Source organism: Megascapheus bottae, chromosome 30 (assembly GCF_031878675.1).
Source record: "Megascapheus bottae isolate mThoBot1 chromosome 30, mThoBot2.hap1, whole genome shotgun sequence".
Lineage (NCBI taxonomy): Eukaryota > Metazoa > Chordata > Mammalia > Rodentia > Geomyidae > Megascapheus > Megascapheus bottae.
In genome coordinates, this window is record NC_143538.1 from 6,461,297 (window position 1) to 6,480,439 (window position 19,143).

Here is a 19,143-nt window from a genome sequence, read left to right on the forward strand (position 1 = left end):
CTCTGAGGAGCTCGACGCGCCATCCTTGGCCGGCACGCGCGCCTCGTCCCCGCGTCCTCATCCGCCGCCGACCGAGGCTTCGCCCCCACCCCCTCCGTCGCTCGGCCGAGCCCGGGTCGCCGGCCGCGTCGCCCTCCCCTCAGGCTCCGCGTCGGAGTGGATCGCGGCCTGCTCCCCGCCGCCGGCCCCGCAGCCCCCTCCGTGAGGAACCGACAGCCGCGGCGAGCGCGCCTCCGCGCCGGGTTTTCGGTGGTCCGGGTGCCCCCGTCTTCCCGGCCTCCCGTTTCCTCAGAAGGAAGCGCGGGTCCCGCATGAGCTCCGGCGGTGGCGCCAGCGAAAGGGAACGAGGCGGTGGCGGGCGGAGGCGGCGGGCGCGGGCGACGACCACCAGCAGCGAGGCAGCCGCAGCTGCGGGAGCAGCAGCCTGGGTGCGGGGGCCGAGACAGGTCAGTGTGGGCCGGGGCCGCGGCCTGGGCCCCGGGGCGCGCTTCCTCCCGCGCCCCTCCCCCGCGCCCCTCGGGGGTGGGGGGCCCCCGGCTCTGGCGGGGATGGCGACCCTCCCCTCCCCCTCCGCCCCCGCCCACGGCGAGGGTTGGGGGGGGCGCGCGTTCTGCAGGGGGAGGGGTGGGGGGCGGCGCCAGGACTGGGCCTCCGGGTGGCCGCGGCTGCTGCAGCCTCAACTGTCAGTCCTGGCCGAGCGCCGGAGGGAGGGTTTTGTCACCCCGAGGGGGGACTCGGGCTGCGGGGGCCCCGGGGCGGGGCGGGGCGGACGTGGCGGAGCGTCGCGTCGCGTCGAGATTTGGGCGCCCCCCCTCCCTCCTCCCTCCTCCTCCTCGTCCTCCCCCTCCCCCTTCCCTTCCATTCCATTCCGCGGAGCCAGGATCGCCAGAGCTCTCTCGCCTCTCTTTCTCCCTCTCCTCCTCTCTCTCCCTCTCCTCTCTCTCCTCTCTCTCGCTTCCCTCCCTCCTTCCCACCCCAAGGCTGGGAAAGGCAGGGCCTTCTGGGCTTGGACCGGGGAGCTCTTTCTCGGCATTCTCGAGGTTTGGGGGCAGACATCTTGGGACGCGTTGCTCGGTGGGGGTCGTGGGGTGGGGGCGGGGGCGGGCCTGTGGCTTGATCTCCGGGAAGGGCGGGCGGATGATTTTTTTTTTTTTTTTTAATTTTGGCCTTGTCAAACCCGAGGATTCGTGCCTCGCGGGTCATTTCCTCGCGGGTTTTTTTTTTTTTTATTTTTTATTTATTTTCTTTCTGGTCACCGGGATTCTGGAGTTACTGAATTGAGCCAGGAGAAGGCTTGCTGGATTAAATTTAAATGCAAACGTGCGAGCCAGTTGTTATCCTCTCCCCCCCCTCCCTTTTTTTTTTTTCCTTACAGTTGTCAAATGAAAAAAAAAAAGGATTCTTTCCTTATCTTGGTGTGGAGGCTTTGATTCAAGTCAGAATTGGATGTGTTTAGTCCTTCTGTATGATTTTAATACAGTCACGGATTTCGTTTACCTTAGAATCCTCGAAAGATAATTCAGTTAAAAAAATGCTTCCTATAAACGAGCTAAAATAGAAACAGTACAAGAGCTGGTGGGATTATATGTATTAAATGGCTATTGGGCCGGTGCACATGTATACTGAGCAGCATACGGGGTTTATGGTGCAAGGTTGTTGCTTGCAAATCAGAATACCGATTTGACCCATAATTTTGGATTATTCCACTAGAAGCAGTAGATCATTCCAGAAATTTTGGAGCAGGATGGGGTTTTGAAATAAATGATTTAGTTTTAAGAAATGCTACTGTGAAGTCATTGTGTCAAAGACATGTAGTCCATTGGTTGAATAAATTGTACAAGTGGGTTGAGACGTGTTCCTCATACCACTGACTAATTAGTATCCTTACTAAAGAGGTCATTTGACAATCGTGGAATTTAGAATTTAGGAGAGATAAAAAGAAAATTTTGTCTTGGTATATATAATGGGAAGTGTTTTGGAATTTGATACCCTGAAATATAAGCTCCTACAATAATTTTAATGAATACACTATTGATTATTGATACTGTTGATAAGCCCCAAGGATGCTCAGAAATCCGTAAGTACTAATAGATACATGCTTGAACAAGATTCATTCAAAAACCAAAACCAAAACCAGAAATGGCTTCAAAAAATAGTCTTTATATGTCACATACATATATACAAACACAAAATACAAAGAGAACTCAGTCTTTTTCTGCAAAATCAGAATGTAGGCTGTGAAAGTCTAATTGTGTTAATATTTAACTTGCTAAGTTGTGCACACACTGTCCTCTGAACATTGCCCCTGATGAAACCTGAGGAGTTTAACATTATACAGAGCTTGAAAATGACGTTGTGATTCCTTCTCAGAAATTTTATGGGCTGCTTTTATTTTGTCTCTCTTAAAATCTATCTTCCTTAATTACTTAAAAAAATTAACTCTCTGGGGCCAGGAGCGTGGCCTAGTGGCAAAGTGCTTGCCTAGCATGCATCAAGCCCTGGGTTCGATTCTTTGGTACTACATTCACAGAAAATAGCTGGAAGTAGTGCTGTGGCTTAAGTGGTAGAGCACACTAGCCTTGAGAGAAAAAAAAACCAAGGACAGTGCTCAGACCCTGAGTTCAAGCCCCAGGACTGGCACACAAAAAAAATTTAATTTTCTAATGCTACTAGTGATCACAAATGTGAGAAGGAAAACATTCATTCAGTAATCTAACAATCCTTTGGGTTACAGTGTCTTTGACATGTAACAGTTACTAAAACATAATTTCTATTTCACTTCTACTGCAATTGCTTTTTGTGTGATAATTTGTTTATGTCTGGTTAACTATCATGACCCAATAATATTGTGGGCCATATCTAGATTTTTCAAGCACTTGAAATAATATTTCCAAATGTGTTTTTTTCCTTAAGAATGTTCTTCAGTTATATTTCACTTTCTGTTAAGATCTCTTTTGCATAGGCCCAATTTGAAGCATTGTGTTAAGTGCATACACAGCTATTAAATATAGCTTTCTGATTTTTGTGAGCAAGTTTTCAAGTAAGTAATGCATGTGCCAAAAGGGTTATATTTAAAAAAAAAAAAGGTCATAGATGCTCTCTTCATGAAGGTTTAGACATTTTTTTACAACCTCATTTCTAAGTAAAGACAATGTAAAAACCAAAGATACTATGGAATATATACTGGAAATAAACAGCTTTGCAATTAGGACTTCCTTTTATTTTTGGCGTCCTATAGTTTTGTTATTTATAAAACAGGATGGTGAGACTATCTCAGATTTGTGAGGATTAAGGTATGTAAAGTGTCTAGTACACAGACACTGGATATGTATTTCCTTTAAAGTCTTGTTACCCAATTTTACTAAATGGTCTTGGTAGTGGACTATTGTGTGTTATGCTTTCTAATGCTTGTTTTCTTTCCCACTGTGAACTCACTCTTAACAGCTATGATCTCCCTCCAGAGTTGTTTACCAGAATTGTCTTAGTCTGTTCAGGATGCTACAATAAAATACCAGACTGGGTGGCTTTTACAGAAAATGAAAAACAAAAACCCCCCTTTTTTTTGTTTTTGTTTTTTTTTGGTGGTGCTGTGTATCAGACCCATGGCCTGGTGTGTGGTAGGCAATTGCTATACCATTGAGCTAAATTCCCAGCCCACTAATTTTTTTTCTTTTGAACAGAAACTTATTTCTCACAGTTACGGAGGCTGAGAAGTCCCAAGATCAAAGTGCTGGAAAATTCATGGATATCTGGTGAGGGTCCACCTGTGGTTCTTAGACAGTATCTTTTTACTTGTAACCTTATGTAGTAGAAGAGTAAAAGGGGTTCTGTTTGGTCTCTTATTTAAGGGTGGGTGTTGACCCCACTCATAAGGGTTATCCTCCCCAAATTCTCACTCCTTAATACCCTCAGCTTAGATTAGACTTTTAATTTAGGAATATCAATTTGGGAATTTTAACCTGGGTATTTCAATTTAGCAATTTTTTGGGGGGAAGGGGCAAAGGGTTCAGACTATAGTACTAGAATATGTCTGAATCAGTCAGCAAATGGCCAGCTAACATTTGTTAGCTACCTACTGTGGTCTCTGAGCTTTGCTAGGTTTCAGACGCCACAGAGGCAAGAAACACCTGCCTTTGGAAGCAGATACTTTGATTTCTCCATACAACACCATTTATTATCATCTGAAACCTTATCAAATAATGGAACTTGAGTCTCCCAATCCTTCTAGGCATGAGACATTTCTATAGGCTCAGCCCCTCCTACCTAATACGTATAACACCAGTGACTTACTGTTTTGCTTCTTTTCTTTGGTATATAGCCTTCTGACATACATTTCTTCACATTTTGGTTCCAGTCTAATACTCATCTGCCATGTAGCGTGTGTGTGTGCATGCACGTGTATGTTTGTGTATGTTTGTTTGAAATAAATATGTACCTTTACTCTGATACTAACAAAACACATTTTTCTGAGGAGAGGTTATCATTTTAGCTTCAGGTAATTCATAGATGTTGTAAATTTGAGTATGACTTAAAGATTATTCATTACATATGAACTATAAGGCTTTAAAGTCGTTTTCTTAGTGTCACTCAGACCACTTGCTCACAAGTGTTGGGTTTTTATTCAGAACCGTGGATATATTGGTTCATGTTCTGTCCTATCTGTTGGAAAGAGTAGTTGTCCTTTGTGATTGTCTGCCCACTTCTGGGAACATAATGTTGGTTTTGTCATATTCTAGCAGGGAACAAGGTACCACTTATGGACAACCTTGTATTTATTTAAAGTGGTATAAAATTGCATTAAATAGAAATAGTATTATCTTCTAGAAACATATCCAAACATGAGATGCTTGTAATGAAATACTTAGATATATTCTCTTAGCCTTTTTTTTTTTTTTTTGCCAGTCCTGGGGCTTGAAATCAGGGCCTGAGCACTGTCCTTGGGCCTTCTCAAAGATAGAGCTCTACCACTTGAGCCTCAGTACCACTTCCAGCTTTTTATGTATATGGTACTGAGGAATGGAACCTCTGGGTCTTAGTGTGTGCTAGGCAAGCACTCTGTCAATAGGCCAAACTCCCAGAAGTAAGTCTTTTTTGCCGGGGCTGGGATGGGTCATGGGGCTTGAACTAGGCCTGGGCACTGTCCCTGAAGAGTTCAAGACTATACCTCCCTACCTTTGAGCCAAGCACCACTTCATTTTCTAGAGGTTAATTGGAGGGAGATGAGTCTCAGGTCCTTTTGTGCCGAGGCTGGCTTTTGAACCTTGATCCTCAGATCTCAGCCTGGGAGTAGCTAGAATTACAGGAGTGAGCCACCATGACCCACTTAAATAAGTTGTTTGTTTTTTTTTTTAATCTGCAGCGAATATCTTTTGTCAGCTTTCAGTTTTAATAAATATCAAAAAGAAGTTTGGAGTGCTGTGGTCTGTGTTATAGGTACCAAGTAAATGCTAATTGGATAAATGTTTGGAGAGATGTTAGGCATATCTGGAAGGGAAATAAAATGAACATTTTTAAGTTACTATTTGCACATCAAGTTATGCCATAAGCCAGTTGCCATTTGATTCTAACACTTATGACTTACCTCCTTAGAATTATAAAATTTTAAGTGCTTCAGAATTTCAACAAGTGAATAAAACCCACCAAGGATAATTGAAATGGAAGAAAGAGCCATTAACTTCAGTGTCAGAAGATTTTTCATTTACCTGTCTCCTCTAGCTGTCATCTAGTCAGAGCATGTCATTTAACTTTTTAAGTCTTTGTTTCTTTATCTGTCAAATGAAATGATACTTGCTTTGCTATTTCAGGGGATTATACTTTCATATGTAATAGTTCTTAAAAATGAATTCATAATGTACAAAATGACCCTGTAGCTTTTAATAGGTGATGGAAACTTTGTTTCCCCCTCCCCATCCCTTTTCTTTTTCTGTTAACATTCTTAACCAACCATTACTTTTGGAGATTTATAGTGTATGAGTTTATTTTAAATTTTTAACTACATTTAATTTTTTTTTTTTTTTTTGCCAGTCTGGAGCTTGAACTCAGGGCCTGGCCACTGTCCTTGAACCTTTTTTGCTCAGGCTAGTGCTCTGCCACTTGAGCCACAGAGCCATTTCCTTCCAGCCTTTTCTGTTTATGTGGTGCTAAAGAAATCCAGGGCTTTGTGCATGTTAGGCAAGCACTCTATTGCCAAGCCACCTTCCCTATGAATACTTAGCCAGTAGAATTCTCCATATATGAAACTTGACTTTCCTATGTGGAGTCTGCTGCTGTTACTCTTACTTCACTGTGTTCCACAAGTTGGTGTTCTGTACCCTTCATGATACCCTTCAAGTAATATTAAGTTACAGAAATCAAACATGAAAAAGTTTCTTTGTCCTCAATCCTGGAGATGGAACCCTGGGCCTTGTGCATGCTAGGGAAATGCTTTTACTACTGAGCTACATCCCTAGCTTCCCTGCCCCCCCACCCCCCCAAACACACACACATATATACCATACTGGGGTTTGAATTCAGGGCTTCACACCTGCCTGGTTTGCTTGTTCAGCTGGTATTCTAGTAAGTCACATCATCAGCCCAAAAGCGCCTTTTGCTGCTTAGTTTTGGAGATAGTGGACTTTTCTGCTCTGGCTGGCTTTGAACTATGATATTCTAGATCTCAGCCTTTGAAGTAGCTGTGATTATAGGCATGAGTCACCAGCCTGCAGCTTTTTCTTTTTAAACTGTCTTGGTATTCTGCAGGCTTTTAGTTTTTTTCTAGTCATCCTTTTACCCACCTCCCTTTTTTTCCCCCCTAAGTGTGCTTTCCCCTAAATGGATTTTGTACTCAATGTTGAACTCTTGTTAGGCAACTATCACTTGAGTCATTCTTAAACCAGTATTAATTTATTTTTCAGTTAAAATCTTGTCTTGAGCTGCTAGGCTGCAGTTCTATGCATGCCTTTTGTGTAGCAGGATGACAATCCAGTGCCACCATACCTAGCTTATTCGTTGTGATAAGAGACTCACTAGTTTTTCCCTCATCCTGGCTCTGAATCTATCAAATGGATGGCTTATCCATCTGATGCTTCTGATAGCAAGCAGCCTTCCTCTCAAATTTGAAAAAGGAGTTTTAGATTTCCCGTATTACCTTTAGCCACACCATCATTCATTTACTTTAATTTTACTTTAACTTTTCTTTGGTAACTGGTTCTTGCTGTGTAGCGCAGGCTCACCTCAGACTTTATATGGAGCCTTCATGGGCTTCCAGGTTGTTGTCACCCTGCTTCTATCATGTACCACCACACCTGGTTCATTTGTGAATAGTCTTTGTGAAGTAAAGAAATTCAGTCTTTCCCCCCAGTTAAGTAGATGGCCAGTACAGAGAAAAATACAATAAACTACCGGGAATGTACCATTTACCAAGGGCAAACCTGAAATTTAGTTATTTCCTTGCATTTGTTGCTCTCTGGAACTGTCAATCTTTTTTTCTCACTTGATACCTGTAACACTGCAAGAATGTTCCTCTTTATAGTTCCAAAAAATACTTTCCTACCTGTTATTTTATATAAAGAATGCCCTTCTTTAGAAGAGAAAGTATTAAATGTCTAGTGGTATTTTCTATATAAAAATAATAGGTATAGGGAGAAAAATGGAATATTTCTAGCTTTTTAGTGCTTTCTAGTTTTTAATTACACAAAATAATGGGTTTCATTATACAATTTTCATATGTATAGCCATTTTTTTCTTAAAATTTCTATTATGTTTGTGTGTGCACACATGCACGCATTTATAGTTTTAGTAACCATACAGTGTGCATAAATGAGACTCATTTGTCATTGTTAAATACGCTTGTTTTTCAGGGGAGGAATTTTTAAATGATTTTTTTATTAGCACACATTAATTCATACAAGGACAAGTTTCATTGAAAAATTAGGTCTTTTGAACACATCCACTGTTTTTGACATGTGCTAATTGATAAATACCATTTCATGCAGATTAATTGGATAACACTATTCTATCCTAGCTTTCTGAAATGAGCCTGTAGTTCTGAGTTGGTAGTGAAAAAATACATACACTATTTATGATAATCTAAATCACTAGTTTCTTAACTCCCAGCCCTCTAATTTCTAAAGCTAGTTCATTGTTATTCAGCATCTTGCCCACTTCACCAGTCCTTTAACCTCTTAAACAAGCTTAAATAAAGAAGATGGAAAATAGGAAATTAAACTGATGTCTGTTAACTTAGGTAGTAAAACCTACTGCTACTCTCCAGATTGGAATTTTTAAATTAATTTTTTGGTAGTACCGGGATTGAATTTAGGGCTTTGAGCTTGCTAGGTGAGAATTCTTGCCACTTGAACCATACCTCCAGCCCCCTTTTGCATTGGCTATTTTTGAAGTAGGTCTCACTTCTCCTCTGCCAGCCTTCTGCTAGTGCTTCCCTACCTCACCAAGGCTGACAAGTGTGCTGAGCCATTTGTTGAACTGGAGTCTTAGGTATTATTTAACTCAGTATGTTATCCACTTCGCAAATCATGTATAATTGGGCAGTATATTTCAGATTATTGTAATAATTAAGATGATCTTCTGGGTATTTAATTTAGTGTGACATCGTGTGTTTACTCCCACATAAAATAACTTCACATCTATAGGGCTAAATGAAAGCATAAAGGAAAGGGAGGGATGAACTAATACATAAATGGATTTGAGCTGGACAATAGATGTGCCTATTAAAATAGTCTTAAACCCTTTCTCATTGTGCAGAATACCAACTATTTTATTAAAGTTAATGTTTTATATTCTTGTTTTTATACTTGTATGGGTTCATGTGTTCATGATATTGTGTTCAAATTTTTACACATAGGTTTTGCACATATCTTTCATTAGTTTGCAGTTTGAACCAGTATTAAATTTTTGAGATATGCATGTTGGTACATACTTGTTTTACTACTGTGTCATTTTCCATTATCTTTGTATTTAAATTTTATATATCTCACTGTTGAATAGTTTAAATTGTTAGCTAGTTTGCTGTTATAAGTAATGCTGCAGTGGTCATGTACCTATGTGTAGGTTTTTGTTTTGGGAAGTTTGAATAAAGCTGCTGAGGAATGATAATGGTGAATGCAGTAGGCCCTTAGTACCTGCGATAAACAGTTTTAAAGAGGTACCCATTGAGGAAAAACCCTTGGTATCTGTGATTTGTAGTTGTAAGGAAACCCCCATGAGGAAAAATAGTTATATATAGTTTTAAGGGGCCCCACAATTGGGGGAAGCTAAGGATACATACAGTTGAATACTCTTATAATTATTAAATTTTTTTCTGGGTGCCTGTGGTTCATCCTCATAATCCTAGCTATCCAGGAGACAGATCGTTGTTTGAAGCCAGGATAGTCAGGAAAAGTCTGTGAGGCTCTATACTCCAATTAACCATCAGAAAGACAGAATTGGAGCTATGGCTCAAGTAGTCATCTAGCTTTGAGCAAAAAAGCTAAGGGACAGTCCCCTGGCCCTAAATTGAAGTCCAAGACCAGCATGCACCAAAGGAAAAGGAAAAAAAAAATCACAGAAGTTTAATTTGTACCTTTCTTTTGAAGTAAGTAGGTCTGAGCATCCATAGCTTGAAACCTCATGGAGTACTCTACGTTAGTGTCACAAGAATTCAGCTTACCAAAAATTAGAGTACTCTTTCATGTGTGATATTTCTATAAAGGTATCTAATACACTATATTATTCATCCCATTACTAAATCCTTTTCCACCTCTTTAAAATTTTTAAATGAGTTTCATTGTGCTATTTTTATGCATGCATATAATGTATCTATATCACCCTTTTTTTGCTCCAGTAACTATTCCATCTCTAAGCCATCCCCCTTTACATTCATATTCATATGTACACATACATGTACTTATCCTGTCCTATCTGTCTTCCTGTCTACCTACCTATTCTTTGAAGTCTAGATTCTATGTTTGAGGGAAAATACATGATACTAGTCTTCTGAATCTGGCTCATTTTTCATCTATTCTTTAAATGATGTAATTTCATATATGTATATACATATATGTTGGGAGCCAGAGTGGAATCAAACTGTACCTTGATTTGCATCAGACAATGGCTTTATTGTCTTATTGTTTTCTGGCCTTATTCTGTTTAAATGACCTGAGATTTACCATATGAATGTAACACCTGGAAGTTCCCTGGGTCTCAAGAAGGGAAGAAGCTGGAGTGGAAAATAAACGGGGCAGTCTTTACCTGGACTGCAGACATCCCGGACCCGGTGTGTCTGTCTATCTTCTATTTTTTCCTAGTCCTTGCCCCCTATTTCAGGAACCCCAATCTGCGAACCCTGGTTTGCTGCCGGCTGGTCCCGGCACATATACATTATGTATATGTATATACTGTATTTATCCATTCATTGGCTGATGGGCAGCTGGGCTGGTAAAAGCTTAGTTATTATGAATAGTGCTGCAATAAACATGAATGTGAACGTCTATGCTTATTGTATCACTTATATTCATTGGGATATGCACTTAGAAGTGGTATAACTGGATCACGTGGCAGTTCTTTTAGGTTTTTGCAGAGCTTCCACATTTACTTTCATAGTTACTGCACTTATTTATTTCTATTAGCTATATATAAGGGCACATGGCCGGATGCAGTGGCTCACGCCTGTAATCCTAGCTACTCAGGAGTCTGGTATCTGAGGATCAAGGTTCAAAGTCAGCCCAGGCACAAAAGGACCTGAGACTCATCTCCAGTTAACCTCTAGAAAATGGAAAGTGGGGCTTGGCTCAAGGGTAGGACAGTAGCCTTGAGCTGAAGAGCTCAGGGACAGCACTCAGGCCTACTTCATGCCCCATGGTCCACCAAAACAAAAAAAAGAAAGGTGCATGTTTGTGCCTCCCTGTGTCCTTGTTGGCTTTCCTATCCCTAGTGTTGGCATCAGTGTTGTTTTCTTCTCGCCCACATCTGCATTGTTTTCACTTTGCCTCCCAATCCCAGGTTATCCTTCTGTTTTAATGTCATCTCTTTCTTTCTCCATTCTTGCCAGCATTTATTGTTTCCTTGATGATAGCCATTCTGTGTAGGATGAAGTAGAATCTCAAAGTTTTCTGATTTGCATTTTCTTTATGAATAAGGACATTGAACATTTTTTAGATTATTTATTGGCCATTTATATTTTTAGTCATCAGTCCATTATCAGTTCTTTTGGTTTTTAATTTTTTAGTTCTTTATTATTTCTTAATCACTTTATTATTCAAAGAGATAATTATGTTGGGGATTGACTGGGTTTTATAATCTCTTTGATTTTTTTTTTTTTTTACAATCGCTTTAATTTGATTGTTCAGGTGATTCACGTTTTAGTAGAGTTGATGTCTGGAGGCTAGAATCATCTAAAGGCTTGCTCCTTCTCTTACCTGCAGATAGATGCAGGTTGTCAACACATAACACGTTTATATATGTAATTACTTAACTTCCTTGCCAGATGGATGGCTGAATAGATTCCGCCAGAGATCATCTCAGAGGGAGCAAGAAGTTGATGCCATTTTTATGACCTAGCATCAGAAGTAACAGAGCTCATATTGTACTGTATTCTTTAGAGTCATAGACACTGAGGCCAATGCTGAAATTTGTTGTGGAACCCAACTAAGCTATTTGCTGGTTATGGGATTCCTTCAAGGCTTTGTTTGTCTAGAGACAAATGTAAAAGATAGTTGAAGTGATATAGCTTCCAGACAGCATGAGAACATGAAGATAAACAGCTGATAATCTATTTTTGTCCAGCTTCACTTTCTGTGTTTTATGTCTGCATATATTAAATGGAAGGTTCCAGAAACAGTATGTTTTAAATTGCATGTTTTTGGAGTAGTGTGGTGAAATTTTGCACTGTCACACTTCATTTTGCCCCTGGATATGAATCTTCTCTTTTTTTCATCAGTGTCCACTTGGTTATAGATGGACTGTTAGAGTTTCACAGGGCTTTCACTTGCATAAGCCTTACTTTACTATCAGTGTCCACTAAATGCAAGATTAGTGATGGTAACCTCTTGATTTTCCAAAAGAATCTATAAAATGCTTACTATCAGTATCTTTTAACACCATCATAATAAAGATATGAGTACAGTACAATAAGATTTTGAAATTTATATAATTTCTTATAGTATTTTGTCGTAATTCTCTTTTTTTTCAAGTTTGATATTATTTGCAGTTTCTGGCATCCACTGGGGGTCTTGGAATATATGCTGGGGCAAATGGGGTGACTAATGTTCTGTGTTACTAAGCTACAATGTTCAGTACAGTGTGTTAAATGCATTTTCACCTTTTGGTGACTTTTACCCTCCACAATAAGTTGATTGACACCAGTGGTTAGCTTCATGTATGTTCTTCCATTTAGCATAATTGTGAAATTCATTGTTGGGTATAAACATTGATTTTTTTATGGTAGTTATGCAGTATTCTGTTTTAGGAGTATTCCAGTTTTCTGATGAACATTTTAGTCAATTTTGGTTTACGGCTATTAAGAATATTGCTACTTGGCCTGGTGCTGGTGACTTATATTTGTAATCCTAGTTAGTCAAGAGACTGAGCTCTAGGACTGCAGTTCCAGGCTGGCTCAGGTAGGAAAATCCATGACTTTTCTTATGTCTGTAAAGCTACTAAGAAAAAAAAAAAGCTGAAAATGGAGCTGTGGCTCAAATGGCAGAGTGTTAGCATTGATCAAAAGAAAAAAAGGCAGGGGGGGAGGACAAAAAGAAGGAAACAATAAAAAATCTTCATCTAGGCTTTGAGTTCAAGCCCCAGGACCACACACACATGCACAGAATATTGCTATTCTAAACTTGGCAACACATGATTTTTTTGTGAGCATGTTCTGTTTGCTTTACTAGGCAGTAAAAATTGCAAGTCATACAGTATACTTATATTTAGTTTTAGTGAGTATTGGCAATGATTTTTTTAAGGAGTTGTACTGATTTTAATTGTATTTACAAAATAATGTGCTATATTTTAAAATCTGGAAGATTTCTTGTATGAGAAACTAATTACATATTTAATATTTCAAATAAGTTGGCATTGGACTAAATTTATGTTAATTTTGGAAGAGATGATAAGGCTGTTTATTTAGCAATGAATTATGTTTGGAACAAGCTCATGGTAGTTTGTCAGGCCATGGATCCTTTTTTTTTCCCCTTTCAGTGTGGTACTGGGGTTTGAATTCAAGAGTCGTGAGCCTTGCCTCCAACCCTTTTTATTTGTGTATGTGTCTTTGTCCACGTGTCTCTATACTTACACTGGTCCTGGGGCTTAAACTCAGAGCCTGGGTGTGGTGCCTGAACTTTTTTGCCCCCCCCCTCCCACTTTTGTGCCCCCACTTTACTTCTGGATTTTTGGTATTTAATTGGCGATGAGTCCCCTGGACTTTTCTGCTTTGGCTTCTGTCAAACCATGACCTTCAAGAAATTCGTATGATTGTGTACCTTTGGTTTTAGTGATTGCAGTATTTTAACTCCATAGATAAAGGCTTAAAGGTGGGATCCAGAGGTGCAGTGGTAGTGGGATCTGCACATCATCTGAAATACAAGTTAAAAATTCAGATCTCATGCACTGAGTTAGAATCATTGCTGGTCCGTTCTAAGTATTTACAATTTTATAGATTCCCCAGGTGGTTTCATTATAGACTTAAGTTTTGAAAGTCCTAAATTTGGTTTAACTTTATTAAAAATACTGCATTGTATTTTCTTCCATCAGCCTGTAGGACACTGAGGGGGTTTCTTTGTGAGATTTAGGACTTAATTATGGTATGATAGAACAGTAAAACTTGAATTCCTTTTCCACTAAGAAATAGCCTTGTTGTTTGCAAGTGAGTTAAAAATTTACATATTACTTTGGAGCTTGCTATAAGCCTTAAGATAAGTTTTTTTTAATGTATTATGATCAATAGATACGTTAATTAATTGAAGATATGACAACATTGGGGTTCTTTTATTGGTCAGCAAGGCATTCTATAGTGTTCTCTTTTGTGTGTGTGCATGCATGTGTGTGTGTGTGTGTGTGTGTGCGCGTGTGTGTTTATTGGCATTAGGGATTGAACTCGGAGGCTTGCGATCTTACTTGGCTCTTTTTGTTTGCAGCTAACACTACCCCACATCTTCAATCCAGCATTTTTCTGGTTAATTGAAGATACGGACTGCTTGGCTGGCTTTTGAATGATGATCTTCAGATCTCAGCCTCCTGAGTAGCTAGGATTATAGGTATAAGCTCCAACTAACCCGTTTCTGCATTGCTTTTAGTATATTCTGTCTCTTAAAACAGTCTTACACTGTAGACTCAGAGGTCAAAGGATCTGCCCATGATGTCTCTCTAGAGGGCAATGGATTTATATCCATGTTTGTAGATTATAGATGCTCAGCATATAGAATTGAATTAAAAGCAGAATTATTGTAGGTATCTGAAAGGGATTAGATGTAGCCATTTTTCACCTGTGTGTAATGAGAGTAGAATAATTAATGAATAGGAAAACATTACCTTTTGGATAAAAATGGGAAACTTGACTTTACAAGATGAGAGCATTTAGGCCACAGGGCCTGACCAGCCATCTTGCCACTCATCCTGGCAATAGCAGTAGGGTAATTTGTCTCTTGACATATTTTTAGATCTTAAATATTTCAGAAGATGCAGTTGCTTTTATTTTATAATGAAATTTTTTTAATTGGAAGTTTATCTAGTTTTCTGTGTAAAGAGAATTGAGTGAGGTATTTTATATTTTAGGTTAAAAATCTGTAAGAACCTGATTTTAGAATTCACCACCTCCTCAGAAGTTTGGCGAAATAATGGTATGTTGGTTTTATTGTTTGAAATTCATATTGCATAAATTATCTTCAAGTCATGTTAGACTAATGACATGTTCAATAAATTTGAACATGTCATTTTTAAAGCATTTTTGTAGATATTGAATATGCTACGAGGTGGACTACATGAGGGACCTAAGTGAGCTGCTGAAAAAATTTATGAGGTTAATATAATGTAAGATCTAAAATGGTATACATAAAGGGATTCAGGATATAGGTTTGGCTGTTAGACTGTGTATATTAGTAATCACTTCCATTTCTAAGCACATTGTATACCAAACATTGTTCTAAGCTATTTATATGTTAGCTCATTCATCCTAATGACAATGTATGTTACTTAATTCTGTCTGTGAAGAAACTGAGACTCAGAGGTTTAAATAATTTGCCCAGGATTTCTCAACTAGTAAATGACCAAGCAGGGACATGAATTCTGGACTGATTTTTGGAACCTGTTTGTATTCACGAGCATCGATCCCATAAAAGAGGAAACTGGAAGATGCTATTTGACTTCATTAGTTTTCAAATTACGTGTAGTTTGTAATTATTTGAAGTTAGTTTGTCAGCTATAAGACATTTTATCTTTCTCATTTCTGTTTGTAAGTTGGAAGTTGTTAGGCATTTTGGATCTTTAAATCCACACATACTGTTTCATGAAAAACGAAGAATGAACTCCTTGAAGAACTACATTATTTCAGGAATATTATTGCTTATTATTTCAGTGATGCTTGCATCTTTCTTAGGAGACATGGCTAAGATAGGGAAGTCTGGAAAATAGAGTTATTTCTGACAGAGATGATACATCTTATTTTCTACAGTCCACTGAAGTGAACTCAGTTGTAGTCCTTATCTGGATTTGAAGTTCAGTGTTCATAGCTGCGCAGCTGTGAGCTTAAACCCTTATGTTTCAACTCTTCCTCTGATCCCAGATGCCTCTCAGATGCCTTGCTGTTTTATATTTGGTGCTAGATCCATGTTGTTATTAGTGTGAAGATTTTTATGAAATATCCTTCTTCCTAACCCCATCCTATCTGCTTATTTTGCTTCTCAGGTTTGGCTTTGATGTAGTTGAGTAGAGAAAATTTAAGGGGAAAAACGAATCTCTATATTCTGGGATTTTTTTTTTTTTGTCTGAATTATGGTATGACTAAGGAGACCTTAATTTCACTCAGGAAGGTTTGGTTAAGACTATGCATGGAGTAAGAAAGATGTCTACTTGGTCAAGAGAGGAAGATATACTTGGATATTTTGTGTTATTCTTCCATAAAATAGAAGATAATGGGCTGTGACTGAGAAGGAGTAAAATATATTTTTTAAAGAACTCAAAGTCCTTTTGCTAATGTTAGATGACATGTTAAAATAATACACAATAAGTGTGTGTGTGTGTGTATGTGTGTGTGTGTATGTATGTATGTATGTATGTATTTAGAATTTGCAACCCATTGTTCCTCCAGTTTCAGAATCGTGTGATTAATCATTAGTCTCATTTACACTGTTGCCATAATTGTTGTACATCCTTATTCATTTTTTTATATATTCATTTAAGTCATAAAACTGTATATAGCAAAACAAAACTTCAACCCTTTGGCCAGTTCCTCAGTGGAAAGCCAGTAGATCTTGATTTTAATTTCAAAATTGACCCTAAAATCTTGGGCAAGTCAATCACTGCATCTAATTCTTATTAGTATTATTACTAAATTCTTATCATATATGCCTTGACTAAATAGAGCAAAAGTTACGGTGAGACTGCAGTTGACCTGCCGACCATATAAACTCTTATACTACATAAAAAGTACAAGGGATTTTTACACAATTAGTACTGTACCCAAAGTGCCCGAGACTATACGGTTCAGATTTCAATGCTTTTTATCTTCTTGGAATATTTGTGTAGACTTTGCTATTTGCTGGTTGAGTATTACTAACTCAAAAATCCTGAGACTGGAATGCTCCCAAATGTACAACCTGAGGTTTTGGCTTGATGTTTTAAGACATTTTGAATTTGGGGGCATATTTTATTTTAGGGTTAGGGATGCTTATCCTGTATCACATTTTCTCATCATTGTATAGAAAATTATATATGAGTAAAGTCTTTAGAAACTTTCCTATGATAATTACCCTTGTGATAAATTTTGTATAAATACCTGATTTACGGCTTCAAAGATTATTATTTGAACAATGAATTGGGTTTATATATTAAGTGTTTCTAACTAAAGATTTGTTTAATTTATTAGAGTTACTAAGCCTACGCTCAGATCAAGTTAGCATCTAGACTGGTGTGACAACCTGTTTTTAATCAGTGACTCAAAGCTGTGATCACCCTGATGTCACCGAATGGCCACAGCTTGTAAAAGGTAATTTTGAACGTTATTTTACAGCCTTTAAAAGGCTGTTGTTGTAAAGTAAAATACATGCTATACATACAGTAAAAAGAAAATGTATAGTTAGCAGGGACATTGTGAAGAATAGAGGACCTAAGAATTAACCTTTTAGTTTTTCCTTCTATATCAGTTGTGGGGTTTGAACTCAGTGCCTCATGCTCTTTCTTGATTTTTCTGCTCAGTGCTCCTGCTCTACCATTTGAGCTACATCTCCACCTCCTAATTTTTATTGGTTAATTAGAGATTGAGTCTCATGGACTTTTCTTCCTGGGCTTGTTTTAATACTCCCATCATCCAACTCTGTGTGTTGTAGTAAGCTACCAGTGCCCACCTTAGTGCACATTGTAATCTATGTCTTTTATGCGGTAGAAGTTAAAATAACTTGTCTAGAAGTTTTTAAATCTTCATAAAACTAGTATATGCTTCTCATCTAGAGAGCTACAATGGCATTAAAAAGTAGCTGAGCTGAAAGTTTGGTAGAGTGCTTGCACAAAGACCTGGGTTCAATTCCTCATTACCACATGCGTAGAAAAAGCCAGAAGTGCTGCTGTGGCTCAAGTGGTAGAGCTCTAGCCTTGAGAAAGCCTCAGGACAGTGCTCAGGCCCTGAATTCAAGCCCCAGCACTGACCAGAAAACAAAAAAAGGAGTAGCTTTATAGAATGAAGTAGCCACATTCATTGTTACTGGAAGTGAGTCAGCATTTGAACTTTCTAGCTCATGGTGCAGTTTTCAGATTAGTGGTGGTTTATGACCATGTTTTGTCTGCTTCAATCAAGGCATAAAATTGATAATTCCAAGATTTGTTTTTTAATATTACTTTAAATATTTGTTTAAAATTGACTTTTCTGGTGGATCTCCGTCTGGCAAACTGTAGGATATGCCATAGATTTTTGAAAATATCTTTGTTAAAAAAATGTTTTTCCTTTGTTATATCTTCTAAAATTAGGAACGTACAAGATTCTTTTGTAGATTTGGAACTATTACAAGATGAGATCTATATGTGTTTTTGAGAGTTTGAGTCTTGATTTTAGATTTTTTTTTCCCTTTTAGTGATGGTAGTATTTGAATTTGCTAGGTAGGCAGTGCACCACTTGAGCCATAGCCCCCCCCTCCCCCCTTGTACTTCAGTTAATTTTTATATAAACTCTCAAGTTTTTTGTCTGGGTCGGTCTTGGTCCCAGCCCACAGATTTTTATGTTTCTCCCAAGTAGCTAGGATCATGGGCAAGTGCTTCCAAGGCTGTTCTTGTGTGGAGGTGGGGCTTTGCTAGCTTTTGCCTAGGCCACAGTTTTGATTCCTGCATCTTGGATTGCTTGGATCATAAATATGAGCCACCACACATAGACATAGAAGAATTTTTTTTTTTTTGCCAGTCCTGGGGCTTTGAACTCAGGGCCTGAGCACTGTCCTTGAGCTTTCTTCAAGGCTAGAGATCTACCTCTTGAGCCATAGTACCACTTCTGGCCTTTTATCTATTTATGTGGTACCAAGGAATTGAACCTGGGTCTTCATGCATGCTAGGCAAGCACTTTACCACTAAGCCAAACTCCTGGCCCCCATAGAAGAATTTTAGAGTAACTAATTTAGAATATTAGAGAAATTACTGTAAGCAAGAATGTCTAGAAATTTATTCAGACATATACTATTATTATAGAACACACATTTCTGTTAGTGTTTATATTCACTCCTCTCTGATTTAAAAAAGTTCATAATGTGAGTAGAAAGCAACCTATTTTTCAGACCCATGACAAATTTATTTTAGGCTAATTGTCTTTGAATCCTGTGTGCTCTCTTGACTTTCTAGACTTGGTTGGTTTAATTATTCAGTTTGACTTAAAATGGTTTCTAATATATGTCAACCTCAATTATGTTTACAGTAATTTTGGTGACATTTTGGTACTAATACCTATTTTTTTCTTTAGGGAACATGAATTAGAAAAATAAA

The 19,143-nt window shown here is 38.6% G+C and overlaps 1 protein-coding gene across 5 annotated transcripts in view; it reads left to right on the top strand.

Annotated features, from left to right (window-relative positions):
• The first annotated feature begins 303 nt into the window (after window positions 1-303).
• Ube3a (ubiquitin protein ligase E3A) overlaps window positions 304-19,143 on the top strand; it is a 60,677-nt gene continuing 41,837 nt past the window's right edge. The window contains exons 1-4 of one of the 5 annotated variants that reach the window (XM_090321771.1): window positions 304-446; window positions 3,681-3,752; window positions 14,743-14,807; window positions 17,051-17,170. In XM_090321771.1, coding sequence (XP_090177897.1) covers window positions 17,151-17,170 — 20 coding nt within the window. In that variant the 5' untranslated portion in view covers window positions 304-446; window positions 3,681-3,752; window positions 14,743-14,807; window positions 17,051-17,150. Of the gene's footprint in view, window positions 447-955; window positions 1,041-3,680; window positions 3,753-14,742; window positions 14,808-17,050; window positions 17,171-19,143 lie in introns of those variants that run through there. The other 4 variants (XM_090321772.1, XM_090321773.1, XM_090321775.1 and 1 more) reach the window with 4 other exon arrangements.